Below are 22,172 nucleotides of genomic sequence, written 5' to 3' on the forward strand. Positions count from 1 at the left end.
CCACGGCAAGGCAACAGGAGACAGATGAGTTTCTATGAGTTTCAGTGAGCGCGGCCAAAGGGAGCGAAAGAGTACAATACTGGGAGAGACGCAGGGTGAGAGAGAGATAGAAAAGATAAGAATCATGTAGCGAGTTTGTGTGTATGTGGCTACTCGAGGTGTTGTTTGTTGGCAGAGAGGTTCTTTCTCATCCTCTGCGTCTCTGACCAATGTTCTCTGGTTGTCTGCCTTCTTCTTCCTCCTATTTCTTTTGCCAAGAAGAACAGCAAGCGCCCTCTTCCCTTTTTCCCTCTGCGTCTCTAGCCCCTATCTGTCTCTCTCTCTCTCTCTCTCTCTCTCTCTCTCTCTCTCTCTCTCTCTCTCTCTCTCTCTCTCTCTCTCTCTCTCTCTGTCTCTCTCTCTCTCTCACTAGTTTCTCCCCTCTCTTGCTACTTCTAAAGAACATAACCAATACATGTTGTTTCCTTTTTCCTTCTCCCGCTTCCCGATATTTACAGATTTTGTGGAAATTCCAATTTTTACTGATTTTGAAAATGTCTAGTTTTTCATGGAAAATCTTCTAAAAATCTAGTGAAATTTAAGCAATTTTCAGTAGGAATTTCAGATGTGAATATTTCGCTGAAAATTTTTTTTACAGTCAAATTCATGTTTGAAAAGGTAAAAAATGATAAAATGTTGATTTTGAAAATCGGATTTTTCGAAATTTCCAAAATTCAATTTTTTGGTGTTTGAAAATATTCTTTTTTGGGAACTTTTGTCAAACTTAAAAAACGGAGATTCTGAAGTTAAGAAACTCAGAAACTCTCGAAGTTTGAATATTCCCCAAATTCGGAAGTTCCCAATTTTCGAATATTCCTAAAATTCGAAAACTTCCAAAGTTCTAAAGTTCCCATAATTCGAAAATTCCCAAAATTTCCAAAATTCTAAAAATTCGAAAATTCCCAGAATTCTAAAGTAGCTTCATTTCTAATACTCCAATTTTTCAAATTTCCCATTCTCTCTCTCTCAATTTTCCACTCTCTCTCTCTCAAGTCGAAAAAGCTCATCTTGCTGAAGGTAGGACATGCGAAACTAAAAATTCAGAAATTCAGAAAAAATTGGAAATTCGAAAATTCAAATTTCCCTTTCTCAGAAATTTAATTCCCCGCAAAGAAACCATTTGCAGAACAAGACCAACATTTGGCCCAAAGAAGGATTGCACTACGGAGAATGGGTAAAATTTTAAAAATTATAAAAAATTCTGAAATTCTAAAATTCTAAAATTCCAGAAATACCAGAAATTCCAAATATTCCAGCCCAAGGGTTTTTAAACAATTTCCTTCAAGGAGACGGAGAAGCAGGTAAGAAACACAATTTTGAAAATTATACCAAATTCAGGAAATCGAAATTATCAATTTTTAGAAGAAATCAATGAACAAGCCGTTGCTCAAGCAAGGGACGCAATGCTGAGACAAGCACGGCAGCAAGTCGGTAAGAACGAATTCCAAAATTCAAAAAATAAATATTTCGAAAATCCGAAAAATTCAGAAATTCAGAAATTCAAAAATACCAGTAATTCCAGAAATTGCAGAAATACCAGAAATACCAGAAATTCAGAAATTCAGAAATTTAGAAATTCAGATATTCAGAAATTCAGAAATTTGAAAAAATTAGAAATTCGAAAAATTCTGAAATTCAGAAATTCAGAAATACCAGTAATTCCAGAAATTGCAAAAATACCAGAAATACCAGAAATTCAGAAATTCAGAAATTTAGAAATTCAGAAATTCAGAAATTCAGAAATTCAGAAATTCAGAAATTCAGAAATTCAGATATTCAGATATTCAAATATTCAGGTATTCAAAAATTCAGAAAATCAGAAATTCAGAAATTTAGAAATACCAGTAATTCCAGAAATTCCAGAAATACCAGAAATACTAGAAATTCAGAAATTCAGAAATTTAGAAATTCAGAAAGTCGAAAAATTCAGAAATTCAGAAATTCTAAACTTGTAAAGTTCTGAAATTCTGAAATTTTCACTTTTAAAATAAATCCAAAAATTCTAAAATTCTAAAACTTGAAAAATTCAAATTTTCAGAGCAAGCTGTTCAAAACGGTGTTCTTCAGCGTCAAGAAGCTCCAAATCGTCGTCCAAGAATCGACCCGTATTCGCACATTTTTGAGAAGGCCAGAAACATCTTCCGGCAGCGGGAATGTGAGAAAAATTACTTTTTTTTTGAGAGTTTTGAACTAGGAAATGGCTTTTCCGGGCATTTTCAGCAATAGAAAAGCTGAAAATTGGTAATATTTTCTTTAAAAATTATCCAAAAAGCGGTTTTTATACAACCAAAAAAATCAACATTTGAAACTTTTTGAATCCAAAAAAATCCTGAATTTTCAAAATTTCTGAATTTTTCAAAAAATATTTTTTACAGATACCGAAATATGTTTAATTTGCAACCAGGATATCGTGAGAACCGAATTCTTGGACCACCTCGAGCCATGCGCCCAGCAAAACGGAAAAGATGTCAAGGAGGTTGGTATTTTTGGTTCTCGAGACTTTTCAAGACTTTTCGAGTTACCTCGAGACTTCTCAAGACTTCTCAAAACGTCTAGAGACTTCTTGAGACTTCTCGAGACTTCCCGAGACTCCTCAAAACTTTTCGAAACTTCTCGAGACTTTCCGAGACTTCTCGAGGCTTCTAGAGACTTTTCAAATTTTCTCGAGACTTTTCGAGACTCCTCGAGACGTTTCGAGACTTTTCCAAACATCTCAAGACTTCTCAAAACGTCTCGAGACTTCTTGAGGCTTTTCGAGACTTTTAGAGACTTTTCGAAACTTCTCGAGACTTCCCGAGACTCCTCGAGACGTTTCGAGACTTTTCGGGACTTTTCGAGACTTTTCGAAACTTCTCAAGACTTCTCAAAACGTCTCGAGACTTCTTGAGGCTTTTCGAGGCTTCTACAGACTTCTCAAGATTTCTCGAGACTTTTCGAGACTTTTCGAAACGTCTCGAGACTTCTCGAGACTTCTAGAAACTTCTCAAGACTTCACGACACTTTACGAGACTTCTCGAAATTTCTCGAAGATTCTCGAGACTTCTCGAGACTCCTCAAGACTTTTCGAGACTTCTCGAAACTTTGCGAGACTTTTTGAGACTTTTCTAGATTTTTCGAAGATTCTCGAGGCATCTCGAAACTTCTCGAGACTTTTCAAGACTACTCGAGACTTTTCGAGACTTTTCGAGACTTTGAAATCACTCATTTTTCCAGACACATATCCCTAAATATAGATTCTTGTCCACGAACTACATGCTGGACCAAAAAATGTTTGCAATCCGGGACGAGTTGGAAATCGAGTTTCTTGAAGTTCTTTGGGATAAAGAGACGGTGCACAAGATGCATTGTGTCCTGTGCAAGACATACAATGAGCACTTGAATGGAGATTGTGTCCCGAATCTTCAAAAGCAGGCATTTTTGGTAAGTCTCGAGAAGTCTCGAGAAGTCTCGAGATGTCTCGAAAACTCTCGAAAACGTTGTTTTTTTTTTCAGCAAAAAATGGATCAAATGCTAAATTTGCATATGTGCTACTATGAGACCCATTTGGAGCTCAAAAAAGAACGAGAAATCGAACAAATCCGTCAAGCACATGAAAACGAATTTGAAAAGATGAAAAAAGAAGTGGACCAACGTTTTCCATCAGATAACGTGGTAAGAACTACAGTAACGCTCAATAAGATATACGAAAATAAAAATTTATGTTGAGTTTTAGCCATTTTGAGCATTTTCAGGGGGTCTAGAGCTCGCTTGTCAGATTTTCGATCACTTTGAAAATTGTGGAAGGTATAAATCAGATCTAGATTGAAAACTTCACATTTACCAAATTTTTAGAAAATTCCTAGTTTTCCAGATATTTACCGATTTCTGAAAGACACGTGTTTTTCCCATTTTTCCGTACATAAACGAGCCAAATTCGAATTGTCCACGAGAAGTACAAAACACGAACTCTTCAATTTTTAGTGAAAATGTTCGATTGTTCCTGATTTCCAGTGATTTTACACCAAGAAACCAAGTTTTTTGCTGCTCTCTAACCCAAAAATTCAAATTTCGCGCGTCGACTTGTCCACGAGGAGTACAAAATCCAAAATCGATGAAGACAGCCGATTGGTCGGATTTCAAGTCATTTTTGAGCGAAAAATTGCAAATAAGAGTGTCTTTCAGAAATCGACAAATATTTGAAACTAAGAAATATAAAAAAAATTCTGTGAAATCAAAATTTTGTTTTACACCCTCCAAAATATTCAAAATGATCGAAAACTTGACAGCCGAGCTCTAGAATTTTGAAAATGGTCAAAATGGAAATCAACTGAAAAATACGATTTTGTACATCACATTGACCCAAAAACCGATTTCTCTGATTTTCAGATTGCGGAACAAAATCGCCAAGCGGAGTACAGAGATTTCCGGGAGAGGGTAGCGGAGCCCAATGCGAAAGAACTTCAAGAATACATGGCGCATGCCAATGAGGAATATCGGAGGCAATACGAATTTAAGAAGCGACAGGTCGAGGCAGTGGCGAGAAGAGAGGCGGGGCTCATGGTGAGAATTTTTGAATCCCAGAATTTCCGAATTTCCGTATTTCAGAAATTTGACTTTTTTCAAATTTTTGGGCTTTTTTCAGATTTTTGGAGTTTTTAAAATTATTTTGGAATATTTGGGACATTCTGAAATTTCAGGAATTATCAGGACGTTTTAGAATTTCTAGAAGTTTTCGAAATTTTCTTAATTTTTTGAAATTTCGGGATTTCTGGAATTTTGGAAAAAAATTTCCGAATTTTAAATTTTCGAACTTATCAGAATTACTAATATCAGATTTTCAGATTTTTTGAATTTTGAAAGTATTTTTTCAAAAACTTCTGGAATTTCTGAATTTCTGAATTTCTGAATTTCTGAATTTCTGAATTTCTGAATTTCTGAATTTCTGAATTTCTGAATTTCTGAATTTCTGAATTTCTGAATTTCTGAATTTCTGAATTTCTGAATTTCTGAATTTCTGAATTTCTGAATTTCTGAATTTCTGAATTTCTGAATTTCTGGAAATTCTGAATTTCTGAATTTCTGGAATTTCTGGAATTTCTGGAATTTCTGGAATTTCTGGAATTTCTGAATTTCTGAATTTCTGAATTTCTGAATTTCTGGAATTTCTGGAATTTCTGGAATTTCTGGAATTTCTGATTTTCTGGAATTTCTGGAAATTCTGAATTTCTGAAGTTCTGAATTTCTGGAATTTCTGGAATTTCTGGAATTTCTGGAATTTCTGGAATTTCTGAATTTCTGAATTTCTGAATTTCTGAATTTCTGGAATTTCTGGAATTTCTGGAATTTCTGGAATTTCTGATTTTCTGAATTTCTGAATTTCTGAATTTCTGAATTTCTGAATTTCTGAATTTCTGAATTTCTGAATTTCTGAATTTCTGAATTTCTGAATTTCTGAATTTCTGAATTTCTGGAATTTCTGGAATTTCTGAATTTCTGGAATTTCTGATTTTCTGAATTTCTGAATTTCTGAATTTCTGAATTTCTGAATTTCTGAATTTCTGAATTTCTGAATTTCTGAATTTCTGAATTTCTGAATTTCTGGAATTTCTGGAATTTCTGAATTTTTGAACTTCAGAGTTCCTGAATTTCCTAATTTCAGAAAAGGTACCTCCTGAGCAACGTTTGTCGCAAGGACCTGAACAAAGTCATCGAGTATCGAAAAATCTTGAGGGACCAAGGATGGGAAGCGGCGGAAGAATTTGACAAATCCACTTTTCCAACCCCACAAAATGTTCCAGATGCTCGAAATGAGGAAACCAGAAAATGGCTGGGGGCGATTGGAAGGCGCCAAGATTAATTTGAATTTTTTTGGCGAATTCCGAAGAAAATCATTTTCTCTCGGTCTCTGATAATTGCCCTATTTATTTCCTGTCTTTTCCTGATTTTTCTGAATTTTTGAAATCTCGAAATTCCTGTTTTTCTTTAATTATTCAAATTCCAGATGAATCAACTTTTGATGTCATTCCATTCCATTTTCCAGTATTTCAAATTCCCTAAAATTCCCTGACAGTGATTACTTGTACTTCGGTTTTTTTTTCGAATTTCTGAATTTCAGATTTTCAGATTTACAGAATTTTCGAAAAAAAAAACATCATCTTTGTTATTTCACAATGTTTTCCCCCGATTTTCTTGTCTTGAATTCTTGACTTCTCGATTTTTTAAATAATTTGCGGTTCTGATTTTTTTTTTCTTTGAAATATAATTTTTAAGCGGTCTGAAATTCAAATTTTTTGGTTTATTTTTTCATTTTCAGTAATTTTCTGAAATATTATTTTTTTATTTTTTCATTTCTCTGGAAATTGTTTTTTCTTCATTCTTTTCTTGCTTCTACCGTAAAACCTGTATTAGAAGGCCCCCCCTAACTTTTAACTTTAGGCCAATTTATCTCGGTTACTGTTACGGGTGTCAAAAATGTTTCAACTGATAAATTGCTTATCATAAAATCGCAAACATTTTATCAGTTGACACATTTTTGATATCTCTAACAATAACCGAGATAAATTGGCCTAAAGTTGCCAGTCTCGGGGCCCTTCTATGACAGGATTTACGGTAATTCCCATTGTGAATTCCAGATTTTCAGAATTTTAGGAATTTTTTTAGATTTCGAAATTTTTGGATTTTTGATTTTTTGATTTTCTACATTTCGAGAATTCAGGGTTTTGGAAATTCATATTTCAGAAAGTTTAGGGATTTCTGAATTTTTGAATTTCCGAATTTCTGAGTTTTTCGAATTTTGAAATTGATGATAGTTAGAAATTTCTGAAATTTTGAAATTTTGAAAAATTTTTTGGTTAGTTCCGAAATTTCAGAATTTCTGAAATTCCAAAAATCCGAAAAGTCAAAAAACTAGAAATTCCAAACTTCTATAATTCCGGAATTTGAATATTTCAAAAAATCTGAAAAATGAGAATAGGTAGTCTGAAATTTCTGAATTTCTGAATTTTTGAATTTCTAAAGTTTTCGAATGTCTGGCATTTCCGAATTTCGGAAATGTCGAATTTTGAAATTTCAGTCCTTTTGAGTTGTTTTGGGGATAGTCCATTTCACTGAAATCGCAAATTTCAAATTTTGGATCTTGGAATTTCAGAATTTCAAAATTTCCGAATTTAAGCCTCTGAGTATTATTAGAATTTAGAAATTCCAGAATTTTCCCATTTTCTTTGTTTGCATCTTTTCAAATTCTAAACTTCTCTAATTTTAAGACTTGGTTAGGCTGAAAATTTCAATTTTAGGAACAAAATGGCAGGAAATCCAGGACAGCCGCCCATCCAGGATGGTGCTGGTTTCCATCCAATTTGGTTCCAGCCACGTAATCAAGATGCTGTAAGAGAGGAGCTTCGTGAATTTCGTGAAGAACAGATTCGAGCCGAACGACGAAGAGGTACGTTACTGAAATTTGAAATTTTGGGTTTTTTTTCTACAAAATGATACCAAAGTTGCCTTTTTTGGATTTGCGGGCTTTTTAAAAATTGGAAACAAAACTCTGAATTTTTTTTCGAAATCTCAAATTTTCAAGGGAATTATTTGGCTTTAAAATTTTAATTTCAGAATTTTTGAAACTTACAAAATGATACCAAATTTGGCTATTTTTGAAATTTTGAAACTTTCAAAAATTTTCAAATTTTCAAATTTTTCCAGCCGATCGCCTCCGACACCAACACGAAATGCACAGAAGACCACGAGAGCACCGCCTCCGAGCATCCGAACTTCGTCATCGAGTTTACAATGTCGAGAAAATCTTCGCGGATCGTCTAGGTACCGTAAACACTCTCATAGATGTATCTCATCTTCTGTGAAGGATATCAAAAAGTTGTCAACTGATAAAATGTTGCTGATATCATGATAAACATTTTATTAGTTGACAACTTTTCGATATCTTTCAAAAGATGTGACATATATAGACTCAAATGAAGTTGAAAATATGATGTTTCGAGATTTTTTATCCTAAAACCACCGAGAAGTTGGCTGAGAATGATGCTGAAAATGATCCCAAAAAATCAATTATCGATTTTTTTCCAGAAAATTTTGAATGCGCACTTTGCAAAACATATATTGTCAATACTGAATTTGAGGATCATCTGGAAGCATGTGCCAGGGAGAAAGGGGTTTCGGAGAATCAGGTTTGGTTTTTTTTTCTTTTCATTCTCACATAGCGGCCTAACTTTTAAAGTTTAAGTCTTTTAGGCCACCATCTTTTTTGGCCTGAAAATGATCTACCATGACCCAGGTGTGATTTCTAGGCCGTTTGGTGGCCTACTTTTGCAATTTGGGTTTTCTAGGCCACTAGGAAAAAAAAGCTTAGAAAGGGCCTAACATGACCCTGGTGCGTTTTCTAGATCAGTTAAACGCTGTGGCCTAGAAAACCCAACTTGCAAAAGTTAGGCCTCCAAGTCAAAATTACATAGAATGGTCACAGTGGCAAGTTGGTCCATTTCTAGGGTATTTTAACGCGGTGGCCTATAAAACTCAATTTTCAAAAGTTAGGCCATCAACATGACCTAGAAAACACACCTAACCCTTTGTTCCGTTTCAGACTAACCTCACCAAATACCATTTCCTGTCTCAGCCCTATTTTCTGGAACAGGAAATTTTTAAAATTCGAGAAATGCTGGAAATTGAATATCTGGAAGTGACTGCCGACCGTGAAAAAATCATGGACATGCACTGTGTTATATGTCAGAATCCGCATGATCACAAAGGTGGAATGTGCTACCCGGACCGTCAGAAATCTGCGTTCAAGGTTTGTCCTTGATTTTCAGCCACTTCTAGGTCTGCAGCTTGGCTGTCAAGTTTGCGATCACTTTGAACATTTTTAACAGACCTAGATTAAAACTTTTGCATTGATAGAATTTTTGAAAATTCCTAGCTCTTCAGCTGATCGGAAACCTGAAAGCCGAGCTCCAGACTCTTAAAATTAGCCATAATCGCTGAAAATAAACGGAAAAATACGATTTGTAATTTTCAGCTCAAGGTGAATCACCCTGTGCAGCTATATATGGCTCACTATGAGAACTGGTTGTTTTACACCAAACAAAAAGGACTGGATGAGATCGAAGAGAAACATGCCGCCCATTTTGCGTCTATCGAGCGGTTTATGACCAGTGAGCAAGTTGATTTGGTAAGTAGTGATGGGCAGAAATGGTGGCCTAACTTTTGTAAAGCTAGTTTTTTAGGCCATCATGGTAAAATGCTGTGATTTCTTGGTCATTTTACCATGGTGGCCTAACTTTTGCATGTTGGGTTTAGGCCACTATGGTACAACAGTTTAGAAAGGCCACTATGGTACAACAGTTTAGAAATGGCTTAAGATACCCATGGTGTGTTTTCTGAGTCATTTAAACGTGGTAGCTAAGGGATGTAATGACCTACAATTCCCCTTGTTTTTTTCAAGGTCATTTTATCGTGGTAGCCCAACTTTCACAAGTTGGGTTTTCTCGGCCACCACGGTAAAATGAGCTAAAAATGACGGCTCTTTTCTAGTTTAAAGGTTCGAAAAAAAATTAGAGGTCCCAAAATAAAATAGAGGTCCCAAAAAAAATTAGAGGTCCCAAGAAAAAATAGAGGTCCAAAATACGAAAAACGCGCAGATGTTGGAATAATGTACTAGTATTTGAACTGTGCGAGTAGTTTGAGTTTTAGGGTCTTATAGGATGACATGACTACTCCTAACAATTTTAGCTCCAATTCTCTCGCATCTTGAACCCAATTTACATATGAGGAAAATTTGGGCAATACAGTAATCACTCCGTGATTATGCTGTTTCTCAGGCTTAGATAATTGTCAGAAAATATGCATTCCTAAGCCTATTAGAAGTATAAAATACATCATCAACAATTATTTTGCTATAAGACCTCAAAACTTTAAATTCTTACACAATTCAAATTTTAGTACATTATTCCGGTATCTGTGCATTTTTAAGTTTTGGACCACTATTTTTTCTTGGGACCACTAAACTTTTTTGGGACCTCTTTTTATTTTGGGACCTCTATTCTTTTTTGGGACCTCTATTCTTTTTTGGGACCTCTAAACTAGAAAAGAGCCAAAATGACTCTAGCACACCTCTGGGGCAGTGTGTCTTATCGACAAAAATTTTCCGATTTTGTCGACAAATTTACTTGGCAAATTATCGATAAATTTGTTGATAAAAAACGATAAAATTTTGTCGATAAATTGTCGACAAATTATCGGTAAATTTGTCGAAGGGGGCATTTGTCGACAAATTATCGACAAAAAATTGCCATTGACCGCCGGAATTACTTGTAAAAAATCGTATCTCATCTTTTTTTCTAGGCTATCTGACCTGGTGTCCTAATTTTTCCAACATGAATTTTCTAGGCCCCCAAACTTTTTGACCTGAAAATGATTTGATTTTAACATGGTGTGTTTTCCAGGCCATTTTAACATGGTGGCCTAACTTTCGTNAGTTGAGTTTTCTAGGCCACCAACTTTTTTGGTCTAGAAATGGTCAGATATTCATCTGGTATGTTTTCTAGGCCATTTTAACATGGTGGCCTAGAAAACTCAACGCGCGAAAGTTAGGCCACCATGTTAAAATGACCTAAAAACACAAACCAGGTGAACATCAGATCATTTCTAGGCTAAAAAGAATCCTAGAAAATTCATGTTGTGAAAGTGGGGCCACCAAGCCAGATAGCCTATAACGTTTGCCTGGGTAAGTTCTTCCATCATTCTAGAAGTCCTTGGAAAAAATGGTAACGATACGATTTTTACAAGTAATTCCTGCGGTTAATAGCAATTTTTGTCGACAATTTGTCGATAAATTTGTCGATAAATTGTCGACAAACAGCATTTTTATCGACAAATTTATCGACAAATTGTCGATAAATGTTGTTTTTATCGACAATTTGTCGGTAATTTTCCGATAAATTTACCGGTAAATTTGTCGAAAAGGGCGTTTGTCGACAAATCATTTGTCGATAAGGCACACTGCTCTGGGGGTGCTTTCTAGGCCATTTTGAAGTGGTGACCTAACTTTTGCAATTTTCACGTTGAAATGATCTAGAAATGCACCAGGGCTATGTTAGGCCATTTTTAGGCCAGTTAGCCATTGTGGCCTAGAAAACTCAAATTGCAAAAGTTAGGCCACACTTCAAAATGATCTAGAAACGCACTAGGGCCATTTCAGGTCATTTCTAGGCCTTTTTACCATGGTGGCCTGGAAAACTCAACGTCCAGAAGTTAGGCCACCACGGTAAAACGACCTAGCAGACACACCAGGTGAATGTCAGGCCACGTCTAGGTCGTTTTACCGTTGTGGACTAGAAATCTCAATTTGTGAAAATTCGGCCACCACTTCAAAATAATAAAAAAAAAACCTAGAAAACTCCTTTTCTTCATAGGCAGCTGAAAATGAACGTCAAAATGTGTGGTTCGACTACAGACAGAAGACCCTGCAGCAAAATGAGGCCGAACGCCTCAAATTCATGGAAAAGGAGAACAAAAAAATTTGTTCGCTCGTCAGGAAAAAGTCAAATACAGTCATGGCAAAAATTAACGACGAATTAGAAGCCATGGTGGGTTTTTACCGCTTTTTGAGGTTGAAATTTGAAAATTGAGGCTTTGAAAACATTAAAATGCTTTAGAACCATCCAGAACGCTTTGAAAACCAATTTTTGACCAATTTTCCGAAAAAGTGTTCAGATGGTCAAGTGGGATTCTTCATGTAATCTACCAATCTGAAGGTCATGGGTTCGGGCCCCACCGGTGGCGATTAGTTTTTCTTTTTTGTGTGGAGCTCGAAAATTATAGTCTCGGGATCTTAAAATTCTAAAAACTTTCGGAATTTCTGAATATTTCAATTTTTCAATTTCTGAATTTTCAGCGCCAATACATAAATTTCAATATGGTCTCCCCAGATATTGAAAAAATCATCCAATACCGGAAAATTCTTCGCGACGATGGTCTTGAAGCAGCCAACAATTTCGAAACGGTCGCTTTTCCGGATCTACCACCACCAGAAGGCCCAGTTGCAGTTGCGCCTGCAGTACCAGCTGAAGCACCTGCAGAAGCAGCAAGAGTTGACCAACAAATGGAAGAATATTTCCAGTGGTTTCAGGAGCAACAAGACCAGATACTGGGTCGTAATCCATGATTTTCTCTTTTTTTTTCGTTTCTCTCTCTCTCTCTCTCTCTCTCTCTCTCTCTTTCTCATTTTCTCTTTAATTCTGTTCTTTCAAAATTTTTCAATTTTCAAACTTCTTCTTTTAAACTTCTTTGGATATCATAACTTAAACCATTTTTCAGAAATCCTTTCAAAATTCCTTTCAAAATTCCAAAACTGACAATTTCCTTGAATCCGCTTTTTATTGAATCTCAAAAATCTCAGAATTTATTTATGAAGTTTCCGTTTTCTTCAATACACAATTCATGTATTTTTAAATTACTACTTTTCTTATTTTTTTTTCTAATAGTCTTCATTCAATCCAATACTTTATTCATTTCAAGAATCTTCAAAAAATCAAACCAGGTGTATATGGCGAACTTGTTGTGCCAAGTAAGGCTTCCATTTCAGTCGGTCGAAAATCGCCGACCGCCGACCGACCCAACCGACCCAGCCGACCGACAGCCGACCGATTTCGTGTCTTTGCGCATAAAAACACGAACTTTCGCGTACGAAGCATGCACTTTATTTTACGACAAACGAGGCTTTTAGTGTTGAAGCGCAAATGCACGAAAACGGTCGGCGCGCCGACCGATCGGTCAGTTCGATCGGCTGTCGGTCGGCGGGGTCGGTGGTCGGTCGGTCGGCTAAATTTCCCGACCGAATGGAAGCCTTAGTGCCAAGGCAGAAAAAAATCGGATGTGCTGCTAAAGATGGGGGGATGGATTATTGACGGTGGTGTCGCATTGATCTTGTGCATACTTGTAATCCGTGCCTTTGCCGGGCCTTCGCGGGCCCTGTCATAACTTCTTTCAGAATCAATGTTTTCAAACCAACTGAGTTCGATATGGTAGAGCTCCACGAGTACTACAAAACGGTATTATTTGGAATACTGTATCTTGTCTATGAACAGAGTTACGGAGCAAAAGGAACAAGGGCCTGCCAGGCCCTGCGAAAAAAGTCACTTTATGATCTGTAATTTTGTTCATAGATAAGATACAGTATTCCAAATAACACCTTTTTGTAATACTCGTGGAGCTCTATCATATCGAACTCAGTTGGTTTGAAAATATCGATTCTGAAAGAAATTATGGCAGGGCCCGCGAAGGCCCGGCAAAGGCCCGGATTACAAGTATGATCTTGTGTCTTTTTGGCCCTGAGTGAGTGTTTGTTTTAAATTTCGGACTATAAAATTGTACTTCAACATTTCGATACTGTTTTTCAATTCATAGAATGTTGTCCAAAAATTTCTGAAAAACTGAAAATTTTGACTTTCACTCTCGATCTACGTACTTTATTTTGTGAAAAAATGAATCAACAAAAGTTCCCCCGCTCACCATAGCTGAAAAAACATATATTGTAGAGGTGGCACGGAATCATATTTCGAAAAACGAGGAACACCCGGATCTACAGTAACGATGGACTGTGTAGTCTCTATAATGACAAGTGATAACGCGCTCCAATGAACTAATAATCAAATTATTGAATTTCAGGATACACGGAAGTGTCAATGAAACAAAGGCTGAGAACGATGGATCCTGGAATTTCGACTTTCTCAATGTTACTGTATTTTTCTCAATGATTATGATTTTTTGAAGATTCTTGAAAGAAAGAAAAATTGAATAGAAAAAAATAATCTTGATTTTTGAGTTCACAATGATCTGGAATACCGTAAAACCTCTAATAGAACGACACCCGGATCGTCCACTTTGAGCCTATATATCTCACTTCTTTTGAAAGATATCGAAAAGTGGTTAACTAGTAAAATGTTTATCAGGATATCAGCAACATTTTACTAGTTAGCCACTTTTTGATATCTTTCACAGAAAATGAGATATATAGGCTCAAAGTGGACGATCCGGGTGTCGTTCTATTAGAGGTTTTACGGTAGTTGAAAAATTTCTGATTTTTGAGCTCAGAATGTTCCATTTTTTGCAAACTCAATAAGCAAAATTTTTGCACTGAATAGATATGTATAAAGTGTAATCTCCCAGAAAAAAAATATTCCAGCTAATCCTAAGTCCATGTTCCACCTACACGGCCATGTCATGGCACTTTTTTGGTTTCAGTTCATATTTTTTCAAAAGTTATAGGCCAACAAACAAAAACAAAAAATTCCTGGGGGTCCCCCAGGGATTTTTATGGGATTACCGGAGATATTTTTTCAGTCTGGATCATATATTTTTTTACGATTTTTGGGAAAAACCAAAGTCTTGAATTTTCAGAATCAAGGTTTAAAAGTTAAACATTTTTCAAAAAAATTCCAAAATTAATTTTTCGCAAAATTTCCAAAAAAAGTTCCCTCCTTTCTTATGCTTTTTTCCTGCAAAAATCGTCATATCCGCATTTTTTTCTTCTTTTTCTCAGAAAAATATACCCTTTTTTAGTTCAATTTTCATTTTTTTTCTCCTTCCCGTTTTCTAAAAATGCGTGGCTAAAGTGCCGGGAAATTATTTTTTTCCCGTTTTGTTTTTTTTCTTTTTTTCCAAAAAAAAAGAGAAAAAAAACAAAACGACACAAAAATTATGGGGTTCACCTTTTTTGTTTCGGCTTTTTTGAAATATCTAGAAAAATCCAAAAAATTGGAAAATTTCGAAACTTTTGAAAATTTTAGAATTTTTGGGATTTTTGGATTTTTGAAATTTCAGAAATTTTTGAAAATTTAAGAATTAAATCTCAAATAATAGAAAAATCCAAATTTTGAATAATTGAATTTCTGGATATTTGGTATTTTTTTGAATCTTGGAGTTTTGGAATTCCGAAATTCTGGAATTCGGAAGTTTTCGGAACTTCTGAAGTTCTGGAATTCTGAAATTCTGAAATTCTCAAACTCTGAGTTTCTGAAATATCTGAAAATCTAAGTTTCTGAATTTCTGAATATATGAATTCCTGTGTTTCCGGATTTCTGAAATTCTGAAGTTTTGGAATTCTCAAATCCTGAAAATCTCAAACTCTGAGTTTCTGAAATATCTGAAAATCTATTTTTCTGAATTTCTGAATATATGAATTCCTGTGTTTCCGGATTTCTGAAATTCTGAAGTTCAGGAATTATGAAATGTTGAAATTCTGAAATTCTGTAATTCTGATATTCTGAATTTCTGAATTTCTGAGTTTCTTAAATTCTGAAATTCTGAGTTTCTGAATTTCTGAATTTCTGAATTTCTTCGAAAATTTTTTTTCGATTACTGTATTTTTCCCCAAGTTTCGTCATTTTTCAGTTGATCGATGCACCATATCTCATCCAAATCATCCCAAATATCTCTCTCTCTCTTTTTTTCAACTTATCCAAATCGGAAATTCGTGTTAATCTAACAGAAAAAATTGAAAAAACGGCAAAAATTCTTCCCAGAATCCGCCCAAAATTCTTATGCATCACCGATTTTTTTCGCATATTTTTTCCTGTTTGATGTTCTGTTTTTCCTGGATTTTCAGCACATTTTTTGTGCTGTTTTTGTGTTTTTTATTCTTTTTTTTTGAAAATTGGCGCTAATTTTTTGTTCGAGAATGATCAAAAATTCAACTAGTGAACCAGAAAAAAAGATCGAAAATTTACGAATTTTGAATTTTTTTTGAAATGTCTGTCGAAAAATGGGTACCTGGGTCCCTTGAAATCTATAGTTCCGAACTTCTAATTTAGATTTCAGAATCCAGAATACAATTCCGTCTTCTTGGAGATTTTCAATCTAATTTTCTATAAAATTCAATTTTCTCTAATGGAACCTGAAAAGAAGGCCAGGTGAGAATTTTCGGAACGGATTAAAATAGGATTTTTGGATTTTGTGGATCTTACGAATTTTATGAGAAATTGAAGTGAAAAGAGGGGGAGAAAGGGAAGGTTTGCAGAGATTATTTGATGATGTCAGGGGAGGAAATATTTAAAAAAATCAAAAACAAAAAAAAGATGATAGACATTTTTTGAATTAGAAAATGATGTGATTTCCGGGTATTTTTTGAAAGAAAAACTTTTTTTTTCAATATCAAAATTTTGATAGAAAACCTGACGATTCCAAACAAAGGACCCAGGACCCAGGACCCAGGACCCAGGACCCAGGACCCAGGACCCAGGACCCAGGACCCAGGACCCAGGACCCAGGACCCAGGACCCAGGACCCAGGACCCAGGACCCAGGACCCAGGACCCAGGACCCAGGACCCAGGACCCAGGACCCAGGACCCAGGACCCAGGACCCAGGACCCAGGACCCAGGACCCAGGACCCAGGACCCAGGACCCAGGACCCAGGACCCAGGACCCAGGACCCAGGACCCAGGACCCAGGACCCAGGACCCAGGACCCAGGACCCAGGACCCAGGACCCAGGACCCAGGACCCAGGGACTTTTCCAAAATTGAATCCCAAAAATTCAGAAATTCAGAATTTTCGAACATCTTCAAAACACCGAACTCACCTGTTCGTTTGAAATCTAATTTAAATAAATTCACATGACTGGGTGGAACTAAAAGTTCATAAATATCTGATTAATTTCTTGTCCAGTTCTCTACTAAAAAGTATATGGAATTAATTAATTATATAGTCGGAAAAGGGGAGAAATGAGGAATTCAATTTGAATAATTTATTAATTTCCTCTCCTTCTGTACAAGGCAACTTTCAGTTTTCAAGAATATTGTTTATTAGGAAAGATCAACATGTTAATTTTCTGGAAAAATAAATGCTGAAAATCTGAAATTCCTAGACTTTTGTAGAGTTTTTCAAGTTTTTATAGATTTTTCCAGATTTTTCCAGATTTTTCCAGATTTATCTAGAATTGTAGAGATTTATCTAGGTTTCTCTAGATTTTTCTAGATTTTTCTTGATTTTTCTTGATTTTTGTTCCAAGTTTCCAACGTTAAAAGATTTTTGATCCGTATTTATTTTCTTTGATCTTCAAAAAAAGTAGATGCATACGAAAAAAGGTGTTGTCAAAAAACTCGAAAAGTTGATTGATTTCTGTCACTTCTTATGTCGGTTTTCTGTCTTTTTAAGGTTCAACTGCCTCTCCTTGGCACATGGCACCCAATGAATTATTAATTTTGACAAAAAAGAATAATAGAAACCAAAAATCAAAAATCGAAGGTTTCTTCGATTTCTGAATTTCTGAATTTCTGAATTTCTGAAACTCCGAATTTCTGAATTTCTGAATTTCTGAATTTCTGAAACTCCGAATTTCTGAATTTCTGAATTTCTGAATTTCTGCATGCATGAATTTCTAAATTTCCGAATTTCTGCATGCCTGAATTTCTAAATTTCCGAATTTCTGAAGTTCTGAATTTCTGAATTTCTGAATTTCTGAAATACTGAAATTCTGAATTTCTGAATTTCTGAATTTCTGCATGCATGAATTTCTAAATTTCCGAATTTCTGAATTTCTGAATTTCTGAAATTCCGAATTTCCGAATTTCTGAATTTCTGAACTACCGAATTTCTGAATTTCCGAATTTCTGCATTCCTGAATTTCTGAATTTTTGAATTTCTGAATTTCTGAATTTCTGAATTTTTGAATTTCTGAATTTCTGAATTTCTGAATTTCTGAATTTCTGAATTTCTGAATTTCTGAATTTCTAAATTTCTGAATTTCTGAATTTCTGAATTTCTGAATTTCTGAATTTCTGAATTTCTGGATTTCCGATCTTCCGAATTTCGAAATTTTTGGCATGATTCATTTTTTTCAGACCCTTCAGTATTTTTTTGACATCAAACTCCCTTTTTTTCAACATCACTTTTGTTTTTTCCCGTTTCTTGGCCAAATTTCCGCTAAAATTCATCATGATAATCTGTAATTTCGGGTGAAATCTCATCTAAAACCCGTGAAAATCCACGAAAATCTGTGTCTCGAGACACAGATTTTTAGTTCCGAAAATCCCAAAAATCCTGGGTTTTAGGATTTTCGGAACTAGTCACCCTCCCTTCAATTCCTCAAATTGTGATCATTTTTCTTCCTAAAAACCTTTTTTGCTCTGAAAATTTGGATTTTTTGTAATTTCGGAATTTCAGAATTTCAATTCTAATTTTAGACTCTTCTGAATCCTCCCATTTTCCAGAAGACGTCATTTCTCAAGGAAAACATGAAAATGTCACTTCAGATTTTTGCAGAAAAAGGAAATTATAAAAATCTTTTCTCTTTCCTCAAATTTTTTTTTCTGAATGCGTCATTTTAAGAAAATTCAGAAATTCAGAAATTCAGAAATTCAGAAATTCAGAAATTCAGAAATTCAGAAATTCAGAAATTCAGAAATTCAGAAATTCAGAAATTCAGAAATTCAGAAATTCAGAAATTCAGAAATTCAGAAATTAAGAAATTCAGAAATTCAGAAATTCAGAAATTCAGAAATTCAGAAATTCAGAAATTCAGAAATTCAGAAATTCAGAAATTCAGAAATTCAGAAATTCAGAAATTCAGAAATTCAGAAATTCAGAAATTCAGAAATTCAGAAAGTCTGAAATTCGGTAGTTCAGAAATTCAGAAATTCGGTAGTTCAGAAATTCAGAAATTCAGAAATTCAGAAATTCAGAAATTCAGAAATTCGGTAGTTCAGAAATTCAGAAATTCAGAAATTCAGAAATTCAGAAATTCAGAAATTCAGAAATTCAGAAATTCAGAAATTCAGAAATTCAGAAATTCAGAAATTCAGAAATTCAGAAATTCAGAAATTCAGAAATTCAGAAATTCAGAAATTCAGAAATTCAGAAATTCAGAAATTCAGAAATTCAGAAAGTCTGAAATTCGGTAGTTCAGAAATTCAGAAATTCGGTAGTTCAGAAATTCAGAAATTCAGAAATTCAGAAATTCAGAAATTCAGAAATTCGGTAGTTCAGAAATTCAGAAATTCAGAAATTCAGAAATTCAGAAATTCAGAAATTCGGAAATTCAGAAATTCGGTAGTTCAGAAATTCAGAAATTCAGAAATTCAGAAATTCAGAAATTCAGAAATTCAGAAATTCAGAAATTCAGAAATTCAGAAATTCAGAAATTCAGAAATTCAGAAATTCAGAAATTCAGAAATTCAGAAATTCAGAAATTCAGAAATTCAGAAATTCAGAAATTCAGAAATTCAGAAATTCAGAAAGTCTGAAATTCGGTAGTTCAGAAATTCAGAAATTCAGAAATTCAGAAATTCAGAAATTCAGAAATTCAGAAATTCAGAAATTCAGAAATTCAGAAATTCAGAAATTCAGAAATTCAGAAATTCAGAAATTCAGAAATTCAGAAATTCAGAAATTCAGAAATTCAGAAATTCAGAAATTCAGAAATTCAGAAATTCAGAAATTCAGAAATTCAGAAATTCAGAAATTCAGAAATTCAGAAATTCAGAAAGTCTGAAATTCGGTAGTTCAGAAATTCAGAAATTCGGTAGTTCAGAAATTCAGAAATTCAGAAATTCAGAAATTCAGAAATTCAGAAATTCGGTAGTTCAGAAATTCAGAAATTCAGAAATTCAGAAATTCAGAAATTCAGAAATTCAGAAATTCAGAAATTCAGAAATTCAGAAGTTCAGAGATGCAGAAATTCAGCAATTCAGAAATTCAGAAATTCAGAAATTCAGAAATTCAGAAATTCAGAAATTCAGAAATTCAGAACTTTAGAACTTTGAAAAAAAAATTTAAAAATTGTGGAATTCAGATACTCTTGGTGATTCTGAGAACCTGAAATTTTGAAAAAAAATCAGTTTTTTGAATTCTGGAAATCTGAAAATTCGGGCTCTGAAAATCTTGAAATCTGAAAATACCATAAACACTCTAATATAACGCTACCCAAGTCGTCAAATTCGAGCTCATGTATCTCATTTTCTGTGAGAGATATCAAAAAGTGATCAACTGATAAAATGTTGCTAATATTATGATAAACATCTTATCAGTTGATCACTTTTTTTATATCTTTCAAAAGAAGTGAGATATACAAGCTCAAGGTGGACAGTCCGAGTGGCGTTCATCAGAGGGATTACGGTATATTGAAGTTTCAACGTTGTTCCAATATTATTCCAATATTTTTCTCCCTAGCTTCTTTTTCAGTTTTTCATATGTTCTTATTTTCCTCGTTTTTCCCTTTTTCCGAAAAAAATTTCCACCAAAAAACCCAAAAAAAACTCCGTCTAGACCCATAAATTTAGATTAATTCATTTTTTTCTGAAATCTCGTGATGTCTATTTTTGCCGTTTTGTCGAAAAAAAAAACGTCAAAAAAAGTTCGAGTGACAATTTTTCTCATTTTCTTGTGATTTTCTTTATTTTGACCCATTTTTCAATTGCAATGAATTCATGAGAGATTTTTGTAATTTTTGAATTTTCGAAAAAAAAAATCCTAAAATCAAGGAAAATTTGGGAATTTCAGAATTTCTTTCAACAAGTTTGAAAATCATCTGAAATTTGAAAAAAATTCGAACATCCAAAAAGTTCCTGAACTTCAAAATACCGTAAATCCTGTATTAGAAAGGCGGACCCTTCTATTGTTCCAAGGTGTCTTCGAAGGGCCCTTCTATTATGGGGCCCTTCAATTAGAGGGGGCTCTTCTATTTTTCCGGCTAGTTTTTGTCGCGGTTTCGAAGTGACTGGTTTCAAAGTGTCACATAGTTCAGAAATGACTGGTTTCACAGTGTCACTGAAAAAGTACGGAAATTTTCTGATTTCAAAACACATTTTGAAGAGAGAGGGTCCTTTTTCACAGAGGGCCCTTCTATTACAGGGGGCTCTTCTAGTTTATCAACCCCCTCTCAGAGGGCTCTTCTATTAAGGACTCTTTTTATTAAAAAAGCCCTTCTAATACAGGTTTTACGGTAGTTCTTCTAAAAATCTGAAAGTTATCTGTAATTCGAAAAAATTCGAAAATTTCAAAGTTTCGGAAATTCCATAAAATCGTAACTTTAGATTTTCGGTATTTCAAAGATTCTGAATTTCAAAATTACTGAATTTTCGAGATTAGCTATTTGAATTTCTGAATTTCTCAAATTTCAAAATCAAGACTTTCTCTCTTTTTTCTTATTTCTGAATTTCTGAATTTCTGAATTTCTGAGTTTCTAAATTTCTGAATTTCTGAATTTCTGAATTTCTGGAATTTCTGAATTTCTGGAATTTCTGAATTTCTAAATTTCTGAATTTCTGGAATTTCTGAATTTCTGGAATTTCTGAATTTCTAAATTTCTGAATTTCTGAATTTCTGAGTTTCTAAATTTCTGAATTTCTGAATTTATGAATTTCTGAAATTCTGAATTTCTGAATTTCAAAATTACTGAATTTTCGAGATTAGCTATTTGAATTTCTGAATTTCTCAAATTTCAAAATCAAGGCTTTCTCTCTTTTTTCTTATAAATCTGGAAAAATGTTCCCATTTTTCCTGATGAATAAGAATAAAAAAGGAAAGAAAAATGCAATTAATTGTGTTGTTGCTCCTTTTTTATATTTTTTTTCCGCTTGGAAAAAAAAAGAAAAAACAGAGCAACATTGCAAAAAAAAAGCCGACCCATTCTCTCGAAAAAACGTCTATAAATGACTGATTTTTTTTTCGGCGGGTCCGCGGAAAAAGAAATGCATTTTAAAAAAGAAGAACTCCTTTTTTGGGGATAAAAAGAAACTTTTAAACCCCATTTTCCGGTTTTTTAGGATCTTTGAGTTTATGGATTTTTTGGGGTAGCAGATGACGTTTTTTGTTTTTTTTTCCAATATTTTTTTTTGCTGAAACAGCAAAAAATATGACTCCAAGTCAATTCGAAACCGCGACATTTTTGAAACTGGTCATTTCGAAACTGCGTGACACTTCGAAACCAGTCATTTCGAACTGACTGGTTTCGAAGTGTCTCGCCGTTTCGAAATGACCTGTTTCAAAAATGTCGCGGTTTCGAATTGACTTGGAGTCATATTTTTTGCTGTTTCAGCAAAAAAAAATCTTGGAAAAAAAAACAAAAAACGTCATCTGCTACCCCAAAAAATCCATAAACTCAAAGATCCCTAATAACCGGAAAATGGGGTTTAAAAGTTTCTTTTTATCC

At 34.3% G+C, this 22,172-nt stretch overlaps 3 protein-coding genes across 3 annotated transcripts; all 3 read left to right on the forward strand.

Annotated features, from left to right (window-relative positions):
* Positions 1-1,209: 1,209 nt before the first annotated feature.
* CBG24290 lies at positions 1,210-5,875 on the forward strand (the record flags this gene model as incomplete). Its single annotated transcript, XM_045243118.1, has 8 exons — positions 1,210-1,213; positions 1,269-1,340; positions 1,402-1,470; positions 2,415-2,515; positions 3,253-3,459; positions 3,532-3,690; positions 4,405-4,578; positions 5,711-5,875. 8 exons carry the CDS (start codon positions 1,210-1,212, stop codon positions 5,873-5,875), a joined length of 951 nt encoding a protein of 316 aa, XP_045091295.1.
* A 1,442-nt stretch (positions 5,876-7,317) lies between these two features.
* CBG24291 lies at positions 7,318-12,190 on the forward strand (the record flags this gene model as incomplete). Its single annotated transcript, XM_045243119.1, has 6 exons — positions 7,318-7,459; positions 7,717-7,833; positions 8,098-8,198; positions 8,612-8,818; positions 9,044-9,196; positions 11,921-12,190. The coding sequence occupies 6 exons, from the start codon at positions 7,318-7,320 to the stop codon at positions 12,188-12,190; spliced, it is 990 nt and encodes a 329-aa protein (XP_045091296.1).
* Positions 12,191-15,912: 3,722 nt separating this feature from the next.
* CBG24292 lies at positions 15,913-16,642 on the forward strand (the record flags this gene model as incomplete). Its single annotated transcript, XM_002648143.2, has 2 exons — positions 15,913-15,935; positions 16,192-16,642. The coding sequence occupies 2 exons, from the start codon at positions 15,913-15,915 to the stop codon at positions 16,640-16,642; spliced, it is 474 nt and encodes a 157-aa protein (XP_002648189.2).
* Positions 16,643-22,172: the final 5,530 nt, after the last annotated feature.

The sequence above is a fragment of the Caenorhabditis briggsae genome, assembly GCF_000004555.2.
Source record: "Caenorhabditis briggsae complete genome, chrII, whole genome shotgun sequence".
In the NCBI taxonomy this organism is placed as follows: Eukaryota; Metazoa; Nematoda; class Chromadorea; order Rhabditida; family Rhabditidae; genus Caenorhabditis; species Caenorhabditis briggsae.